This window comes from Rhopilema esculentum, chromosome 13, assembly GCF_057945365.1.
Source record: "Rhopilema esculentum isolate cy_ngs chromosome 13, ASM5794536v1, whole genome shotgun sequence".
Taxonomy (NCBI): domain Eukaryota; kingdom Metazoa; phylum Cnidaria; class Scyphozoa; order Rhizostomeae; family Rhizostomatidae; genus Rhopilema; species Rhopilema esculentum.
The window spans coordinates 7154692-7172773 of record NC_142827.1 but is presented as its reverse complement, the minus strand read 5'-3'; the positions used below and the strand labels follow the sequence as shown (position 1 = coordinate 7172773).

General features: G+C 35.1%; 1 protein-coding gene across 1 annotated transcript; it reads left to right on the top strand.

Annotated features, from left to right (window-relative positions):
- Positions 1–69: 69 nt before the first annotated feature.
- Positions 70–17223, top strand: LOC135691738 (uncharacterized). The gene is made up of 22 exons (XM_065209696.2): positions 70–154; positions 2116–2538; positions 2886–3002; positions 3776–3878; positions 4644–4711; positions 5041–5111; positions 5413–5495; positions 6117–6194; positions 6604–6697; positions 7128–7253; positions 7789–7872; positions 8448–8544; positions 8980–9270; positions 9909–10067; positions 10555–10893; positions 11537–11676; positions 12172–12404; positions 12909–13561; positions 14034–14165; positions 14839–14943; positions 15332–15528; positions 16003–17223. Exons 2-22 carry the CDS (start codon positions 2118–2120, stop codon positions 16015–16017), a joined length of 3606 nt encoding a protein of 1201 aa, XP_065065768.2. The 5' UTR covers positions 70–154; positions 2116–2117; the 3' UTR covers positions 16018–17223.
- Positions 17224–18082: the final 859 nt, after the last annotated feature.

Below are 18082 nucleotides of genomic sequence, written 5' to 3'. Positions count from 1 at the left end.
CTGTTGACATTTCGTGGAATGGATGACACTGCGGAGGCAATGAAATGACGCACGCAAATGCATTTGTAGGTTTCATTTGCTTGGAAAGTGAGGCTGGAAAGCATGTTGTTCGAAGCAATTTTCAGAAAGCACTTGTAACCCAAGGAAATATTAGGTATTTATATTATCTGTTCTTGATTTATTTTGCTTTTAGTTTTCATTAGCATGAAGCTACGACACAAAATGCATGTTTGATTTCAAAAAGGTCTTGAATCATGTTTTAAACCGACGATGTGATGAAGACCTTTAAAACCACACGATAGGCCTAATTTGTGGAAAATCAACGATTCATATGAACCCTATGTTGGAAAATATCATGTCAGATTGTTTATTTGATATATAGCCATTTTACTTTGTTGGCTACATTTGATGTTACCCATGTGCAAACAAGTACCGTGCTTTGAAAATAAGTATTCGCGGAAAGAGGTGACACTTGAAGAAAATGGCGCGAGTACCTGTGCTTGCCACATTTACTGCGAATTGAAGCATCATTTTTAATCATGGTAATTTTGCATTGTTATGATAGTTTTGAATTCAACTAGTCATATTTTTTAATCATATTTTGAATATTAGGTTGTTCATGTCCTGGCACAGACAATTGGTGCAACAATTTGCTTCCCAGGGGTGGGGGAAGGGGAGGGGGGACAAATGTTCCAGTTTGCAAAAAAACCAATTTGTTTAAGTCTTCCATTATTCGTTTACTTAAATAAGATGCTTGTGAAAAAAGAAACAAACCTGCCTTTATTTATAGTTTCATTACATTTTTGATTCTCTCATTTTGTATATCTCATGATACTCTGAGAAATATGAGAGCTGTCAACAGAAAATCAATTGCTTCAAAACCTATACCTGCACAACAAAAATTTAATGCATTCCCCCATGTGAAAATTTTTTTGGCAGTACAGAACTTGAAAATGGCTTTGAATAAAGCAAACGTTTCACAACATACTGCCTTAAATATATTGTGAAATGTTTGCTTTTTTCAAAGCCACTTTCAAATTCCCCCATGTATAAAATTCATATCTCCCAACATTTTTGTAGGAAAAAAGGTTGATATCGCCCAAATATTCCCTTATGTTGGCCATTTTATTTGCAGGGTGGACAAATATGACCTGTTATTCCATATGATAACAAAGTTGAAGCAAATCTTCAACCCACCTACCATAATTTTTAGCCTTTTAAACATATGACATCAAGCAATGAATTGAACTAGCAACATTATTAAAGCTGATAAAAACAGATATCTAAATATAAAAATTACTGTCTATCAGTCTGTCATGATGTGCCTGGTACTGTATAGACAGAGCTATATGCACTTTTTGGTGTATAGAACAGGATGGTTCTATGTTGCTACTCCCAGTTTCATGTTAATGCAATAACCCAGCAACTATCATATATTTTCACATATATGTATATATTGAAAATTGCAGTTTTACTTGGTAGTCAGGGGAAAGCTAAACAGTCTTCAGTGTTTAGAACAAGGTGTTTCTTAGTTGAAAGTCAGTGTTACACTCTAGATGCAATCATCAGGCAACTGCATGTTGATTCTGCCTGTTTACTTCTTAACACTGTAGTATGCAACTAGAAATAACCTAAACTTTGTGATTTTGACTTTGTATTTCCAACATTTTTCTAATATTATCCATTTGATACACAGTTGCTTTGGTGGTTCATTTTCATCAGCATAAATGTTATTGTTACTGCTGTACATAAGCAGGATTCTTTTCAATTATGTAAGCTAAATGGGAACTATAAATAAATAACAGGAATGTTTCTGTTAAGATGACATGGCTGGAAAAAATGGATATCTGATACAACAACAATATGCTCCTTTGCGTATAAGCAACAATTAAATTTTTGTTGTCCAATACTGAAAAGTTTCAAAACTTTGTATTGTCATAAAATTTACGATAGTAGCACAAATACATTAAATGTTATATCTTATTGATCATATGGTAAACCCTAATCTGAGCTTGTCTAATCTGAGGTAATTTTCAAGACAAGGCTGCAAGTCGAATTTGTGTATTATCCAAAAATAAATTTACAATTTGAAGTGTCTTTGTTTTTCATTCTTAGTTATGGCAATGTTAAAAGGTGGCAATGAACTCTTTGCAAACATTGATGATAAGATATCCTCTTCTACAAAGAAGGTATTGATGCAAACTATTGAGTTCAAAGAAGCACAAGATGCAGATAATGAAACTTCAAAAATTTACTCCAAGTATAAGCCAATCAATGCTGCTTACAGTTTCAAAAAAGCTGATAATGTCAGTCAAGTTCAGCGGCAATTGTCAAATGATAAAGAAAATTCTTTCTGCCCACCAAAAGTTATCTTGTATCCTCCAGAGAAGATTGAAATGAGTTGGAAAGAAACAAGGAGAATTGGACCAGGTTTTGCGAATCTGGGAAATACATGCTTTTTGAATTCTGTTTTGCAAGTACTTACATACACAGCTCCTCTTGTGAATTTTGTAAACTCAGATGCTCATAGAAATACATGTAAGTATAAACAATTTTCTTCTTGAATTTGACTTGTTTTAGTTTTACAGCAAAACATTTGTTTTTTGACTTTCTGAGTTGATAAAGTTGGAGATCAAGAATTTACAAGTCAAACAACCTTTGAGCCAAGTTTTTACTTAAACAGAAGCAGCCAATTTTTCCATGTGGATCGATATTGAATAATTAGGTGGATTGAATCTATATATATGATACATATATATATTTAATCATAGTAGGCTTTAAGACAGCTGCATAATTGTCAATACTGTTTAGAATAACTATTTCTATATTTTTTGAAGTACATATGCTGGCTCTATTCATACAAAGTTTGTTTGTTCTGTTTCTAGGTGTATCTGTTGGCTTTTGCATGTTGTGTGAATTCAGAAATCATGTGTTGAGAGTAGCAAAGCATCATCCACAAAATGGACCCATAAGGCCAATGACTATTATTCAAAGGCTTTCTTGTAAGTATGCTGGCTATTTGCCTTGTACTAGTCTGTTTTGGTTTTGTGGGTTATCACCTGAATTTAAAGGGAAGTGGGCAAGTGATTACATTGCTAGACTATTGTGCAAAGGGTTGCAGGTTTGAATCCAGGTGGAGCCTCCTGTTCATCTTGCACCAAATGGGTAATTGGCGGTAACAATAGAGAGGCTAAAGGAAGTGAGGAAAGTCACTGGCCACCTGATCTCATCTTGCAGTTGGCCCAGGACAAGTGCCCTCTCTAATTCCATTTTCCCCACACATGGGTGAAATACAGGGCTAATCTTTACCTTTTTTCCCCTTCAGCCAATAATGTCCTCAACAGTGTTCTCACAGAATCATTAGTGCAAGCTAATAAAAACCCTTAAAAAAGTGCCTCTGGTCTCATAGGACACAGTAAATAATTAGAGGAAAAAAATTCTTTTGAAAATCTCTCAATTAAATCATGGTCTGAAGGGTTTTGTTGCTAACAAAACGGTTAATTGTTTCATCGTAACTTGATTTGTTGCCCTAGGGCATCAAGGTTTCTTTTAATCCTAAGCACTTTGTTCACAAATTGAATTTAATAAAAGTTTTAGAGACCCTTAGGGGCTTTCTTTATTTTTGTTTGTTTTATGTCTATTATTTTTTTTGATTGATAATCACCCTTGTACCCATGTAAGCTTGAAAATATGGGCATAATTTGGGCAAAGCTCGAAATTAAATATTGTTCAACTTAGCAAAATGCATAAGTCATTATATATTTTCCTTTTGCAGGTATAAGCAAAAATTTTAAGTTTGGCAGACAAGAAGATGCACATGAGTTCTTGCGATATGTGATTGAAGCTTTAAGAAAAAGTTGTCTTGTTGGCAAATCAAAGTATGATTATAGCATTTTTTATTTATCTTTGTAGTTTCTTGGTTAGTTATTAAAACGCTCTGTAACTGGACTGAATGTTAGTGGCAGTAGTTGTTTAATTGCTGCTCTGCCATGTTCATTGGCCAAGGAATGAACAATCTATTTCATTATCAACTTCAAGCTAAAGGACATAAGATGAATGGTTGTAACCTATGCCCATGTCTGGGTTCCAATCTAAATCTTCAAACAATTGATATATACCTTTTTTGAGACCAATGGTTTTTGTTCTTAGAATTGTTTTGCATTTTGAAAAGGACTAATATTTTTTATGATAATACTAGTCTGGCATTGTTACTTTTTAATAATTTTTTTAAGATAAATTGCTTACAAAATAAAGCATAAAAGTGGAAAATAGCTTGTATTATGGCGGCGCTATTTTTCATCCAACCCTGTCTACAGCTCAAATATACCTATTTGTTTATATGTTTTGCATTCCACTGCCTTCCTACATAATGTATGTAGAATTTCTTTAATTACATAATATTCAAATAAAAGCCAAATATGATGGCAGCTACAGCTACCAGTTTCACTTAGCTGATTTAGGGAACCAAAATCAACTTTCTCAAATTTTTCACATCTGCAATGGGAACAAAGAGGTAATGATTGGTTGTTTTTCTAGAAAATGTTTATGTTTGTCAATACTCAGCGGCTTCATTTATCTCTTTTACTAAACTTTCTACTCTTTATTTGTCATTGTTGCTCATTGAGACACTTTATATTTCTCAGCCTTGATCGTTTATCAAAAGAAACAACTGCAATAAACCAAATATTTGGAGGGTTTTTCAGAAGTCAAGGTAAATCAGTTTACTGTTAAACTGACCTATCATACATAAAAGTGTAGCACTTGCTCTTTCTAAAATGAACATTTTATGAACACAAGAGGCCAATGCACTTGTTGGGTTATTGTTTTTCCAAGACATGTATCCTCTAATCTGGAGCAGTTTAAATCGGGCCCAGAAAAATTCAATAGAGTTGTATCCCTTGGTTTTCTATTTTTTGCCACAGTTAAGATTTTTGGCCTGCTATTTTGGCTTTGTCAAATGTTTTTGAGTCATTTAAAATTTTTAATCTGAATTAATTCTCTCTTGTACACTCTTCTTAGCCTCTCTGTAACATTTTTCAGTGACTTGTTTATCTTGTAAAAAGACATCAAGCACATATGATCCAATGATGGAGCTGAATTTAGACATCAAGGTAAAAAGTAACATTTTTATCATAGCTTTTGGTTTTTTTTATATTAGATTTTGCCCACTTGCAGAGCTGCACTGCAGCATTCTCTTGAAAGGTAGAATGCACCAAATATTTTACTTATTATTTCTTAGTATTACTTGGTTTTTCTTGGTATTACTTGGTATCACTTTTTGTTTACCTATAAACATGAGGTTGAACTAAATTTTAGGGAAAAGACAGGGCCTGTTGACTGTTTTTCTTAGATCTTTTGATCTTTTGGGCCTTTTTAAGGTTTCTAATTGAAATTCAATTCCTTTCTTTTTAGGAAGCTAGCTCAATTGTTGGCGCTATGAAGAAGACTATTAGCACTGAAAAGTTGGATGGAGAAAATAAGTATATGTGTGAAAAGTATGTCAAAGCAGTGTTGTTGCCTTTTTGTAATCGAAATTCCTTTCTCCACAAACAAAGCTAAACGTCATAAAAGCTCTGTAGTCCTCTTTTGAGTTACTTTTGTGGTAGAGCAGAGTTAGCAAAAGGACAGTCAATTACAACCAGTGTTGGTAAACAAATGCTGTTTCTTAATATGCAGTGGGTTTTTAAACTCAATCTCTGTATGTATATACCGTGCTTCTTCTAAAATTTCTTTTTGTGATTTTAACTAGTCATTTAAACAGTAGATTTGGCGATCCTCACTTCCATCTACAGCGTTAAAACTAAAAATTTTTGAGAGAAGGGCGATTTTTTGAGGGGAAGGAAGCATTTAGGATGGATGCTTTTTAATTTTTTATGGTTCAAGGCGTGCTTTTTCGAAGGGGGGGGGGGGGAGGCACTTTTTGAGGATGGGCACTTTTTAAAGGAAATGCGGTAATATATTAATGAATCATTTTATAATATCTTTTTCAATGAACTGTTTGTATATTTGGATATTTTAGACACAAGTGTATATTTATCACATTGCATAATAAAGTGTAACAGCACATTACATCATAGTATTCTCTGTGTGTCTGATTTTATCAATTTATTTTGTAGATGCAATCGGAAGACACCAGCATTGAAAAGATGCAATATTCACGTGGCGCCAAAAGTACTGACTCTTCAATTAAAAAGGTTTGTTAGATGCCTTTATTTTGAACATTTTCACCTTATTTTTATTGCTTTCCTGATGTATAACAATATTATGAGTTTCACCATTTATGAATTTTGGGAACTTGTCCTATAAATTTTTTTTAAAATTTTGCAGTTTGAGTAAATATCTTACTTTCTTTCATTTTTTGTGTCAGAGTAGAATCTCTTTGACCATATGTTTTTGGTCAACAAAGAAATTGAATCTAGATGTATGAAAAAAACTGGTTATTAAAGTCAGTTTTGGAATTAGCTTTGTGGTTTGGTGTCCTTCTACTTATATCTTTTCTCATCAACAAACTATTTTTCAACATGATAAGCTAAAATACTAACTTCTCTTTTTTCCAATTGTGCTAAAATTTGTGACGGTTTTTTTTTTAACTTAAATCTGCAGATTCGATTTTCAAAGGCTGTTTGGCGGCAAAATTTCAAAAGAAGTTCATTTTCCGGAAACTCTTGATTTGAGTTCTTTTATGAGCACAAAATCGGTAGGCCAATTTTTCTGACAAACATATTTTATTCCTCTTTAATAAATAAGAATATTTACATTAACTATTCGCTAGTTAAGATTATTATCTACTCTTCAATAAAATTTGAGAATGCTAGTAAAGACAATACAATTTCCCACAAGGTATAGATTGTTCAAGGTTACAAAAGCTCTGTTAAAAGTTAATTTATTTATATATATATATATACCAAAGACTGGAAATTCGGAGTCTTGTCCTTGTGGCTTTGGCTCAGAATGTGTCCTGTATTTTTCTCAATTGTATTGACTTCTAAATACTTTTTTCTTCTAACTTATTATCTAACTATATAAGTATCTATTTCTGTGTTGCTGCATCTTACAGGTAAACTCGATTTTTATTTGAGTCCATCTGTTTGCATATCGATTTTACTCTAGTTTGAATAATATTTTAGGAAACACAGGTTATGTACAAACTCTTTGCGGTACTGGTGCACTCTGGGATATCCTGTAATTCTGGGCATTACTATTGTTACGTAAAAGCTCCAAATGGAACGTGGTATGAGATGAACGATAGTCGGGTAGGTTTTGAAGAGTTTTTTAGATATTAATCACAAATTCCAATCTTCAAGCACTAATCACTTATCACAAGTATTGGAGAGTTTTAATTAAAAGTTCTAGTCTATGACACTAATCATCGTCATACTTGCTGGACAGTTTTTCAGGCATTAATCACAAATTCCAAGCTTTGAACACTAATTACTGAGCACACGTTTTGGAGAGTTTTTCAGACATTAATCATATGTTCCAATCTTTGTACATTTCTCATCAGTCGCAAAAATGAAGAACCCTTTTGCTAGTTTCCTCACTGCTGGACATTAATATCTAAAAGTCTTTCATCATGAATCATGGTACGAGGATATTATAATCTCGTATACTGTGATTGAGAGGAATAATACCATACAGGCACCGCTTTTCGCCCCCCTCCCCTAATTTTTTGCAAAGACAAAAGAACGAATGTTTTTGTGGTCACAATAAGCAAATTTAGACTTTTCTAAGATGCTATTATAATGACATTCGAGAGTTGCTGATATAATTGTTCATATTCTAACCCAGGTTTCTCAAGTGGGACTACAAACTGTACTCCGTGCACAGGCGTACCTCTTGTTTTATGCAATAAGTGGACAGCAACAAAGCAAGGTAATTTTTCACACTTTTTCTCATGAATTACGTTGCCCCTTCAAGCTTTCGTGTTTCTGACGAAACTTTATTTTTTGTGTGGCGAAATACCTTTTATTGCATGCGAGAACGTAAATGATAGATGAGTAGTCTGTGTTTCTGATCAACTCGTGTAAACAGAAGCTTAATGTCAAAACCTGTGTAAAAACATTGCAAAGAGATATTTAGTTGTTAGTGGTGGACTTTTTGCTAAGGATACTCTTAAAGGAAGTTACCTCCTTTTTCAATGATTCAATTTTGATTGCCACCCCCGTCTTCGAGTTTATTCGTTATCCGCCAAGATTATTAAATAGCACAGAAGGTGCTATTTAAAAAGTATTTGGAAACGGGTGTTGTATAATAGACACATATACTTTTCCAATACTTCCAATCTGTGAACAGTTGTGTTTGTAGCAGATGCATTTCCGCTTTCATTTGAGAAACTAGTTAGTATTTGCATCGAAATATTTTTAAGTGTGTAATATTCAAATGATATAATTGGGGGAGGGGGTCGCAGACAGTTGTTTCATGTCGGTGACTCTAAAAGTTTTTCACAGGCTGTTAGGCGTGAAATATCCAGCGTTAAGAGTGCCTATCTCAACGGACAAGCAGCTTCTAGTCCAGCGCAAAAGAAGATCCCCTCGATTCCTAAAGGTGAGCTTAGTAGTCGTTTCATTTTTATTGTTAAAATCAATATTGTTTTCCTGGCTTCCTTTGCCTTCAGCTTTTCGTTATTGTTATTGCATAGCTTTTTAGCCTTTAATATGCCATAGTTGATGGTTAGATATGAGGCGGTCAAACCTATATATGTAGACCACTTTCAAACTTCAATTTGGACCAAATTTTTCAATGATGTTAACAGTAATTGCAGTATATTTTTTACAGACCTGTAAAAAACTCAAAACATTCTTTAAAATTCTGTTTTCTCAATTTTTTGTTCAGCGAATTCTGCCAAGCCTTAATTTTGATTTTTTTCTTGTCTTTAAAGAGTAAGTTTTAAGTTGTAGGGTTTGATTTTGAGTAGACTTTGAAACGGTCGCTGAATACGAGTTGTTTATTTAAAGATTGTTCTCATTTCTTTTTCTTTAGACATCGGTATATCGATTTCAAGAACAGAGCCTCGCATTGTTCCACTAGCTGCGAATCGAGACAAGGTCAATTTTTCCTTCACGAAAGACAATGTAAAAGAAAGCAAAAAATCTCCGGCTGCGTATCTATCGCAGCTTAACAAAAAGGAGGAAAAATCGGAAAAGAAACCTCCCACTGTTTCTCGGTCAAGTTTAGAAGCAATTAGAAAAGGGTACGACAGTAGTGGCTCGGATGGTGATGTTTCTGGTCCTGGAGAAAGAAAGGGTAAACAACTAGAACAAGAAGTGAAAGGTTAGTATTATTAGATACAATTTTGTTGTTTTGCTTTAAATTAATTAGAATGCAGTTTTTGCACAAGTCATTGGCTGTTATAGGAAAAAAATACAGACATTTTGAATGAAACCTGGGATGGTTGTAGACGGAGTGGAAAGGAAAGAGCGGAGGTTTACACGTTTTTTAGAATATCCTGAGAAGCCTTCGCTAATCGTTAGCCACCTTACTTGTTCTCGGTTTTGATGAAAATATCTTTTAACAAAAAGTTTAGTGTTGTGGCAGTTTTTGGCCGAGAATCTAACAGATCCCAAAGTAGCACGAGAATGCAAGCTTTGGAAATATTTTGCTATTTAAGCTGCTTGCTGTTTGATATACAAATACGAAAAATAAAGAAAGAGGCAGCATTGGCGGCACTCTTCACATAACTATGCCCTGACAATAACCATTCGTGATGACGAGACGCAATGGTTATCCATACAAGGGGAATCTTATTCAAAATACCACCCCCTCTATTTGTTATAAATAGTTCAGGAATGTATATTTCTTTTTTTCTAGAAGCAGGTATACATATATTGGCAATTTCTCCTTGCTTTTCAACATTACAATTTTTATTTTACTTATACATATTTTTACAACTTTCACATATACCCTTTTAGATAAAGAAACTAACAAAAAGGAAGCTAAGAAAGTTGAGCCCACGTCTGTGGCTGCTAAGGAACGCGAAAACGTTGGCACATTTGAGAGAAAAGGTTCAACTAAAGAGGACAAAAAGGCCACCACTGTAGAGATGAAGAAAACGGATAAGGAAGCGAATGGTATGAATTTTTCTGATCCAGCAGATCTAATTTTTGAGAATGACTGTTTCATAAAACATCGAATAGTCTTTTTCAAAATCTTCTTTTTGTAATCGCTTTTCGTTCAGTAATGCAACTGAGTACGATCCAATATCAACATGCCCTCCAAAGTATAAATATAATGAACATCACCATATTTGCATCAAGTTGTGGTGACTGCCTTGTTCTGTACGAAGTGTGGTGTGCTATGTATTGGTGTTGACGTAGTATTTCTAAGGACTCAGTAATTGATCATTGCACACTTAGTTATTCTTTCTTAAACATGTTATGCTTTACCATTATGATTTTTATACGGATAAAAAGATATTAAATTTTGTGTGACAAATTTAACTGTTTGATAAAAATTGCTTCTGGTGATACTAGCAGGGCATTAGAAATTTTTTTTTCATTTACATTTGACTTCATTTGGGAAAGCCCAGTTTGTAATTATTTTTAATAATTATTTTAGATGTTAATGTTTCCAGTACTCCATTGAAAGAAGCTGAGAAATCATTAATTGACAGACAAACAGTTATAGAAAGTCCGCAAGATTTGATTTCTCCGCCGAAGTCAGCAAACACAGAAATCCTGCATCCGAAACGAAAGTTGAAGCTACACTCCGGAACGCCTCTGAGTGCTAAATTGGGTCGATGGATGCCAGTGACAACATTGAGCAGCAGTTTTACGCCAAGGGCAGTGCTACATCGTAGCTTGTCTGATTCCCGTGCATTTGAAAAATGCAAACCAACCGCACGAGAAATGAGGCAAAATTCTGTTCAAGAACCAATCATGTCACCTACAGGACACGGTACTCTATGACGTCATTTCTTTTTATATTTTTTGAATATGATCAATCCTTGCCAAAATTATTAAAGCATTTGTACATAGCTAACGTTTTTAAATAAATAACCCCCCCCCCCCCCTACCCCCTATTACAATATTGTCAATTTTGCCATTTCGACACTGAAAGTAAACATTTTGTCACTGAACGCTATAGGAAGATTATTGAGAGAATAATTCATGGCAGAGGGGGAGGGGGTCAAAAGTTTGGAAGCAACACTAATATATTGATTAGATGGTGTGGTCTGTTGGCATGCCGTCAGAGGAAGGCCTTCCAACTATTTTTGCCAAAGATTGTCAGTGGCGTCATTTCTCGTTTGATATCATTGGAGCTTCATCATTTCATTTCTGCATAGCCTCCCCCGTCTCGATGGCCACTCGGGTGCAAATTACTCGAAACAAAACTCCCAGGGTTTAATAATATGTTGCTACATTAGAGATGAGACAGAGTTTATGCAAAAGCATTAGCAATGACAGAAAATGAGGAGTATTAACCTTATCTCGATTTTAATGTCTATTATGGTTAAAATCATTCTGAATTGAAATTTTTTTTATATTGTGCGGACGTATTTTCAGATGATTCCTGTTAAATAACTATCCATTCGTTTTAGATAAATCTGAAAAGTCTAATCGATGGAACGTTGAAATTAAAGCGACACCTCAGATCCACTATGGCCCAATGACCCCACCCGTCAAACCCCTCAAATCTGATGATCTTCTGAGAGAGAGGACATGCTCTGTGACGTCAGAGGTGTGTGTTTGTTGCAGTTATTGGGTTTTATTATGCTGATTTCTTTCAGCTGGCTGGTATATATATATAAAAGGCCAAAAGTTTAGCGCAGTGTTGGCACTTTCAATTATAGCCCTAGCGGTTGCTGAATAACGTCTTGAGGACGTACTTTGGCGTACTATGGCGTGGATTCTGGAGGGCGTACTAACGCCCGTCATTAAAGTCATGACATTGCCTCAAAGGCCACCAACTTGCAGTTGAATAAAAGCAACTAGCTTTAGCCCTGATCTTTGTAAAGAGCCAGTAAGCAGGAAGCACATTTCAAACAAAATTGATACACATTTCATTTATATGTTCAAGTCCTTGATATATTTGCGTTTTGTGTGTATGAATGAGAGAATTTTTGTTCTTCTTTGAAAAATAGTAAAAAATCACTGCTCAGAATATTCCTTTTTTCGAAGTGTGGTCAGATAAGCTAAAATAAATGCCAACCAAAGGGAAATTGCTATTTTTCAGACCGGATCAATATCGACCAAGACAGGTGAATGGGACGTCCATGAAAAAGATTTGGAGGAAGCCTGCGCACCCCCTTATATTCCAGAGCGACACTTTGCTGGTTGGAGTGTTGAGAAGACAAATGGAAAAAGAATCGACAAGGAACACCTAAGAAATGAAAATGCAACTCCGGCATCGAAAAAAACGCTTGCAGATAAGTTTGCTAACACAAGCGAGAATAAATTTAAAAATCGGTGAGTTGTTTGCATACTGAAATTGTGTTTTTCTTGTTATAGATAACAGAAATCAATAAATTTATAATATGAGTAGCTATGTGACGAACTGTTCTGAGTAGCTAGGTTTATCAAACCAGTTTAATAGCGATATGAAATTTTTGCCAGCCTTGATCTCTATCAGGTAATTGGTATTTCTCACGTTCCAGATAAAAATAATCTTCCAAACGTTCGCAGGCATTGATTATCAAAGTTTGCAATATTTAATCTAGGTTGAATTTGTAATGAATTCTTTTGATTTTGTTTTCTGTTCTGGTTTTGATATTTCGGAAACCTGAAATTCTAAAGTAACTTCATTCAGTCCCAAATTTCTACAATTGAATGGCTGACATTAACAATTTATTATAGTCGATATTCTGCTTGAGGTTGATACAGCTTCCATAAGAGAGTGTACTACGATTGTTAAACCGAACCTTTTGCAGATAATTTTACATTTTTCTAAAGTTCAGCAAAATAAATCTTTAGATCTAAAACGTGCGGTAATGAGGAAAACGAAAATGATATACCGAGTGGCAGTGACAATATTTTTGACGAAAAGTCACAGAGGGGAGGAAAGAAATCAAAAAAGAGAAAACACGAGATAAAGTCAAAAGATGATGACGAAACAGGAGCTAGTAGTAAACGCATGAAAAGGAGACACAGCGAAGAGGGTGATTCCGATAGCTACAAACGAAAGCACAGTTCAAAGAAAGCGAAAAAGAAAAAGAAACACCGGCACAAGGATAGCAATGAAGAGGAGAGTGACAGGCAGCTGGGTAAAGATAAAGCTGAAGTTGACGGGGGTTTAAGGGAAGACAGAACTTCTGATAAGAAACATCGAAAATCAATTGAAGAATCTGATCGCTCGTTCAAAGACACGCCATCTCACTCTAAGTCGAAGAAAGACAGACTAAACTCAGAGGGGAATGAGGACTTGAGTGATGAGAATTCGGAAGAGAATCGTTCTAAAAAGAAAAAGAAGAAGAAGAGGAAGAAGAATAAAAAAGGTCACAAAGAAGAAAGCTTCAGTCAAAGTAGAAATTCGTCGCACAAAACGTCAATTGAAAAAGACAAAGAAGGTGAAGATTCAAAATATGCTGCTGTGAAGACACCAAGGAGAATTTCATTTACTACCATCCGTAGGTTTTTACAGCTTTTTTTCGGATCTTCATCTAGTTTTTAGTTTTCTAGATGGTTATTAGAATATAATAGATGGGTATCATTCTTCTTGATTATGTATGAAAATTGCTGTTTTGCTGGTCTGTCAAAACGTGCTCAATGCTGCACAAGCTCCGGTGTAAAGAACTTGGAACCACCTTGTGACATAATGTTCCAACATTTTCAGCATGTAACTTTCCTTTTCAATTTTTCTAAATTATCACCAAGTCATTTATTTTCGGTATCTCCAACATGAAGTTTTGTTGTGGAATGTTTCCACTGTATAGGGCTCTAGCACGTAGTTCCTCTCTACGAGATCAATCTCTGGCCTTTTTGTCTTGAATTTTCCCGTCCCAAATCATCCCATCTCGGCAGGATTACTGTGTGATTCATTGTCGAGTATTCTTCAGTAGAATGCAAATCCGTTATTTGTCAACATCATATTTATTGTAGTTGAAAAAGATTCTCATTCAAGTAACGGGAAAAAGAAAGAAAAGAAGAAAAGTTCTTCAGGTGAAAGAGAAGAGAGAAATGGTGGTCTTGAAAAACCTGCGAAAAGCGGCTGGATTCAAAAAGTGCAGTCCGGTAATTTTGAAATGAAGCTTGTCACCCTAAATAAAAATAATAATAGAATGTTAGTTATGTAATTAGAGGAAAATCATGCCATTTTGTGATAGGGGTCTTTGTAAAAACGAATAAAGTTGTACGTGTCCTTAAGAATATAACAGATACTGTATGTTGTAAAAACAGTCACCTGTGTAATTTTTAGGGTTTTATATCAACGGCGTTTTTGTTTTTTTCTTCCGAGAAAAGAAATAACCTCTTCCCCTTCATAAAAAGAACCTTAAACAGTGAAGAGTTATCATAGATATTTGACTCAGAGTAGCCTAAGAGTTAACGAGATCTTAACAATGATCTAACACTTTCTACTCCAGTTGTAATAATCCTCGCCCTACTTCTTTAAATAATGGTTTCAAACAATAGTTAAGTTACAAATATTTTGTATTTTTACTTGTTTAAGATACTATTTATCGACGTCACTTCATCAATATTTTTACCCTGGGTACCAAAGCCACAAAATTTCGAGTGCGTAAATAGAATTCCAAGGGGAGCAGCGGAGGAGCGTCTACCCAAGAAGATTGGAAAGCTTTTCCTATCTTCTTCACCCCTATCTTCTGTATCCGCTCTCGAATTTATGTGGCTCTGGGACCCAGGGTACATTATATGTGGTTTGCTATAAGCTTTCAACTTTCTGTAGATGCACCTGCAAAGAACTGGGATGAGGCTCCAAAGAAAGCTACCTCTTGGAACGGATCTAATGACAATGCAGTGCTGCACACTCTTTTATCGAAGAATTCTCAAGGTAGCAACCTTGTTTTCTTTTGTGCTGCATTCTGTAGGCCTTCTTTCTGGCATTGCAAATGTATTTTTATTAGAGTTGATTTTAAATCTGTCGCAGCCACCAATACATCTACGACGTATTTTCAAGAATAAGCATCGAATAATTGGGGCCTGTATTTTGCTTTGATGTTACTGTTTTCATCGTAATGAATTTCGGATTAAGAGCGATTGTCTGTCTTCTATACCAGCGATTCTTTAACAGCAAAGCTCATCTGTATTCTTTATTGGTAAACCTGTAGTGGTTTTTGCAATTTAGATAATGAACCCAAACGTAGCAGTAGTTGCCAATTTTCGTGCCTAAACTTTGATAAACAGAAACACAATAATGATAAAGGTGCTTGTCTCAACAGTTGAAACCTGGGATAATGAATCAAGTCAGACAATGAAATTTGAAGTGGAAGATAGCTCGAAAAAAAGACGAGATCGTTGGGATGATGATTACGATCAGGGCAAAGTAAAAAAAGTGAAAAAGCACCACAGTCATGGCCATTCAAAACAGAAATCAAATCTTTTCCAAAGGCTGCAAAATCGACGCAATGTGGACAAGGTATGGTAACATATTAGACAACCCCGAGGAAGCTGGAAAGCGGGTGGGGGCTGGAAGAGTTTCATGCGTCCCTCTTGCTCTATCATAAGAGATTCAAGGGGGACGAGAGAGGCCTTCTTTTTAAAACGCCTTAGAAATTGGCTTCGATCTCATTTGCATTCCCCTTGACCAAAAAACACCAATTAATGGCTAAAAATAGGCGTACGGGCGTATGATCATACCTAAATATTAAGCTATTAAAATATTTTATGTTTGAAATTACCTCATTTTAAACTCTGCGAAGACACTCATTTTAGTATGTTTCATTGCTTCTTGCGAAAGCCAGCCGCCATTATTTATAAAAATGAACATATTCTCCATCAGAATAATTGCTTTAGATGAAGGCATTGCTACAACGTTAATGCCACTCAATCAATTACATTACATCCAAGCTATGATACCAAATTGGTTCTGAAGATTTTTGCTTTCTTTTAGAACACAGATAGATGAATCGTGGTGTGTGAAACACAGAATGAAATGCACATTGGAATATAGTTTCATGGTGAAAACTCGTACTTGTTGAGTTTCGTTTATGGCCAAAATATTTTCACTGCGTGCACCAGCAAAGACGCGACTCATTGCAATTTTCCTTTGACTGGAGACCCATCTATAGGTAAACCAAAAACCTATTGTGAATCATGCATTGCGGCAACCAAGGCGGATTGATGCGATTTCACTGCCACCGCCGTCCTACCTGATCGATCAGCGTTGTATAATTGCAAACTTGTTCATATGAGTGACTAATAGTAGTCTAACGCAACAAAAGTTCCCCTGCTTTTGTATCTTCTGTGTCAAATCCAAATAAACAACTTGATTTTAATCTGAAGATGGTATCTTTCAAGCTTAACAGGTTTTAATGTAGAAATGAAGGTATTCTTTTATCTGCTGTAAATATGCTAAAAATATGTTGTAATCCAACTATACCGTCCATTATCGATATTTTTTCCTGGGCATTGTCCATATTGATTTGCTTTCGTGTTCATTTTTAATTGTGTCATTTTTTAAAGATTGATGTGTCATTTGAAATTGAAATATGAATGTTACCAATGATCTATCTATATCACTGTATCATTGAACTGAATAGCAAAAATGACAATATAGGTTTTTAACTAAACCAAAAGCATACGGAGGTTTCATTAGGGAAAATTGGTATATTTTAGGTGGGGGCAGTGCCTCTCTTGTGCCTTTAATCTTAGATTTCAGGGAATATCGGTGCTTTACAGTTTTCTTTTTGCAACCTTACCGGTATGCGGAACCTTACGGCGTGAACGATTTGTATTCTAAAAGTAACTGGGTTAAACTGGTCCTCGTTGTTAACACGACGCTTTTTGCGAACACGACGCTACTGAGTTTATAAAGCCTGTAGTTTAACGGCTTAAGAATTAATAGCGTCGGAAACCTTTATTTTTTAAGAAAAAACAAGCCCCATTGAAAAATGAAGCGACCATGATTGTGAGTCGTATTTATAAAATTTAGCTGTACATAAGTAGGCCAAACTAGCACATATTGTCCTCGAAGGACGCTACAATCATAACCTGTTATCTGCAAGGATCAGTTAAGGAAGCAGAAACTGATGTATACATCTAGCTTCGTTGTAATTTAATGATATATGTATGTATTTAAGTGTCTTTCAAAAAAACCTGAAATTTTGTTTGATTTCGTTCTTTCTCGTTTTGTCATGCTTCGTTATATTCATCATCATTTCTCTTGCCTCTTGGAGAGTATTACCCTCATCAGATGCGCTTTATTAGTCTGAAAAATTTGTCAGAAGAAGCAAAAACTCTTGTGGTTCATCATTATTCTCCTCAGTTGACTATCATCCAGCATAGTAAACTCTGATAGCTTTTTCCTAAGTTAAGATGATTTTTTGGCCGTTTCATTAAAGAGCAACTGCTTTTGAAGAGAACTATTATCTTGGCGGGTGATGTGTGCGATATATTTCAGATGCTACTGCACATACAGGACCAGATAGACGATGATTTATTGTCTAGGCCCCAATTCTAATTTCAATAGAGGACCGTATAACTACGATCAATCATAACGTTTATTCCAGTTTAGATTCCAACCTCGATCGGAACTAATTCTATGTCTTCTCTAATCTCATGCAATTCAAATCTAAGTTCTATCGCATAATTCAACGTGACTGCAACAACAACAACTATTGTTAAGGAATACGTCATACCATACAATTTCTTACAGCTTGTACGACCAATCAATTTCATCTTGCGGTATTGATTTATCTGCCTTGTTTTTGGGAGCATATTGCCTGGAGAAACAATCTTTTACCATTCGTCTTAGCAAGAAAGCCGCACCAAGTATATTCGACCTTTTTTATTTCATTTGCAGATAATTGCCATGCTTGTACAGAATACATTATTATTATCAATTAATTTGTTTTGCGTTTGCACTAGAAACATTTATAGCTGTTGCCTACAATTATGAGCTAATTAATGCCAACTTCTAAAGAATGAATTAAAAATATCTACAATTTGACACTACAATGAAGATTAAATTA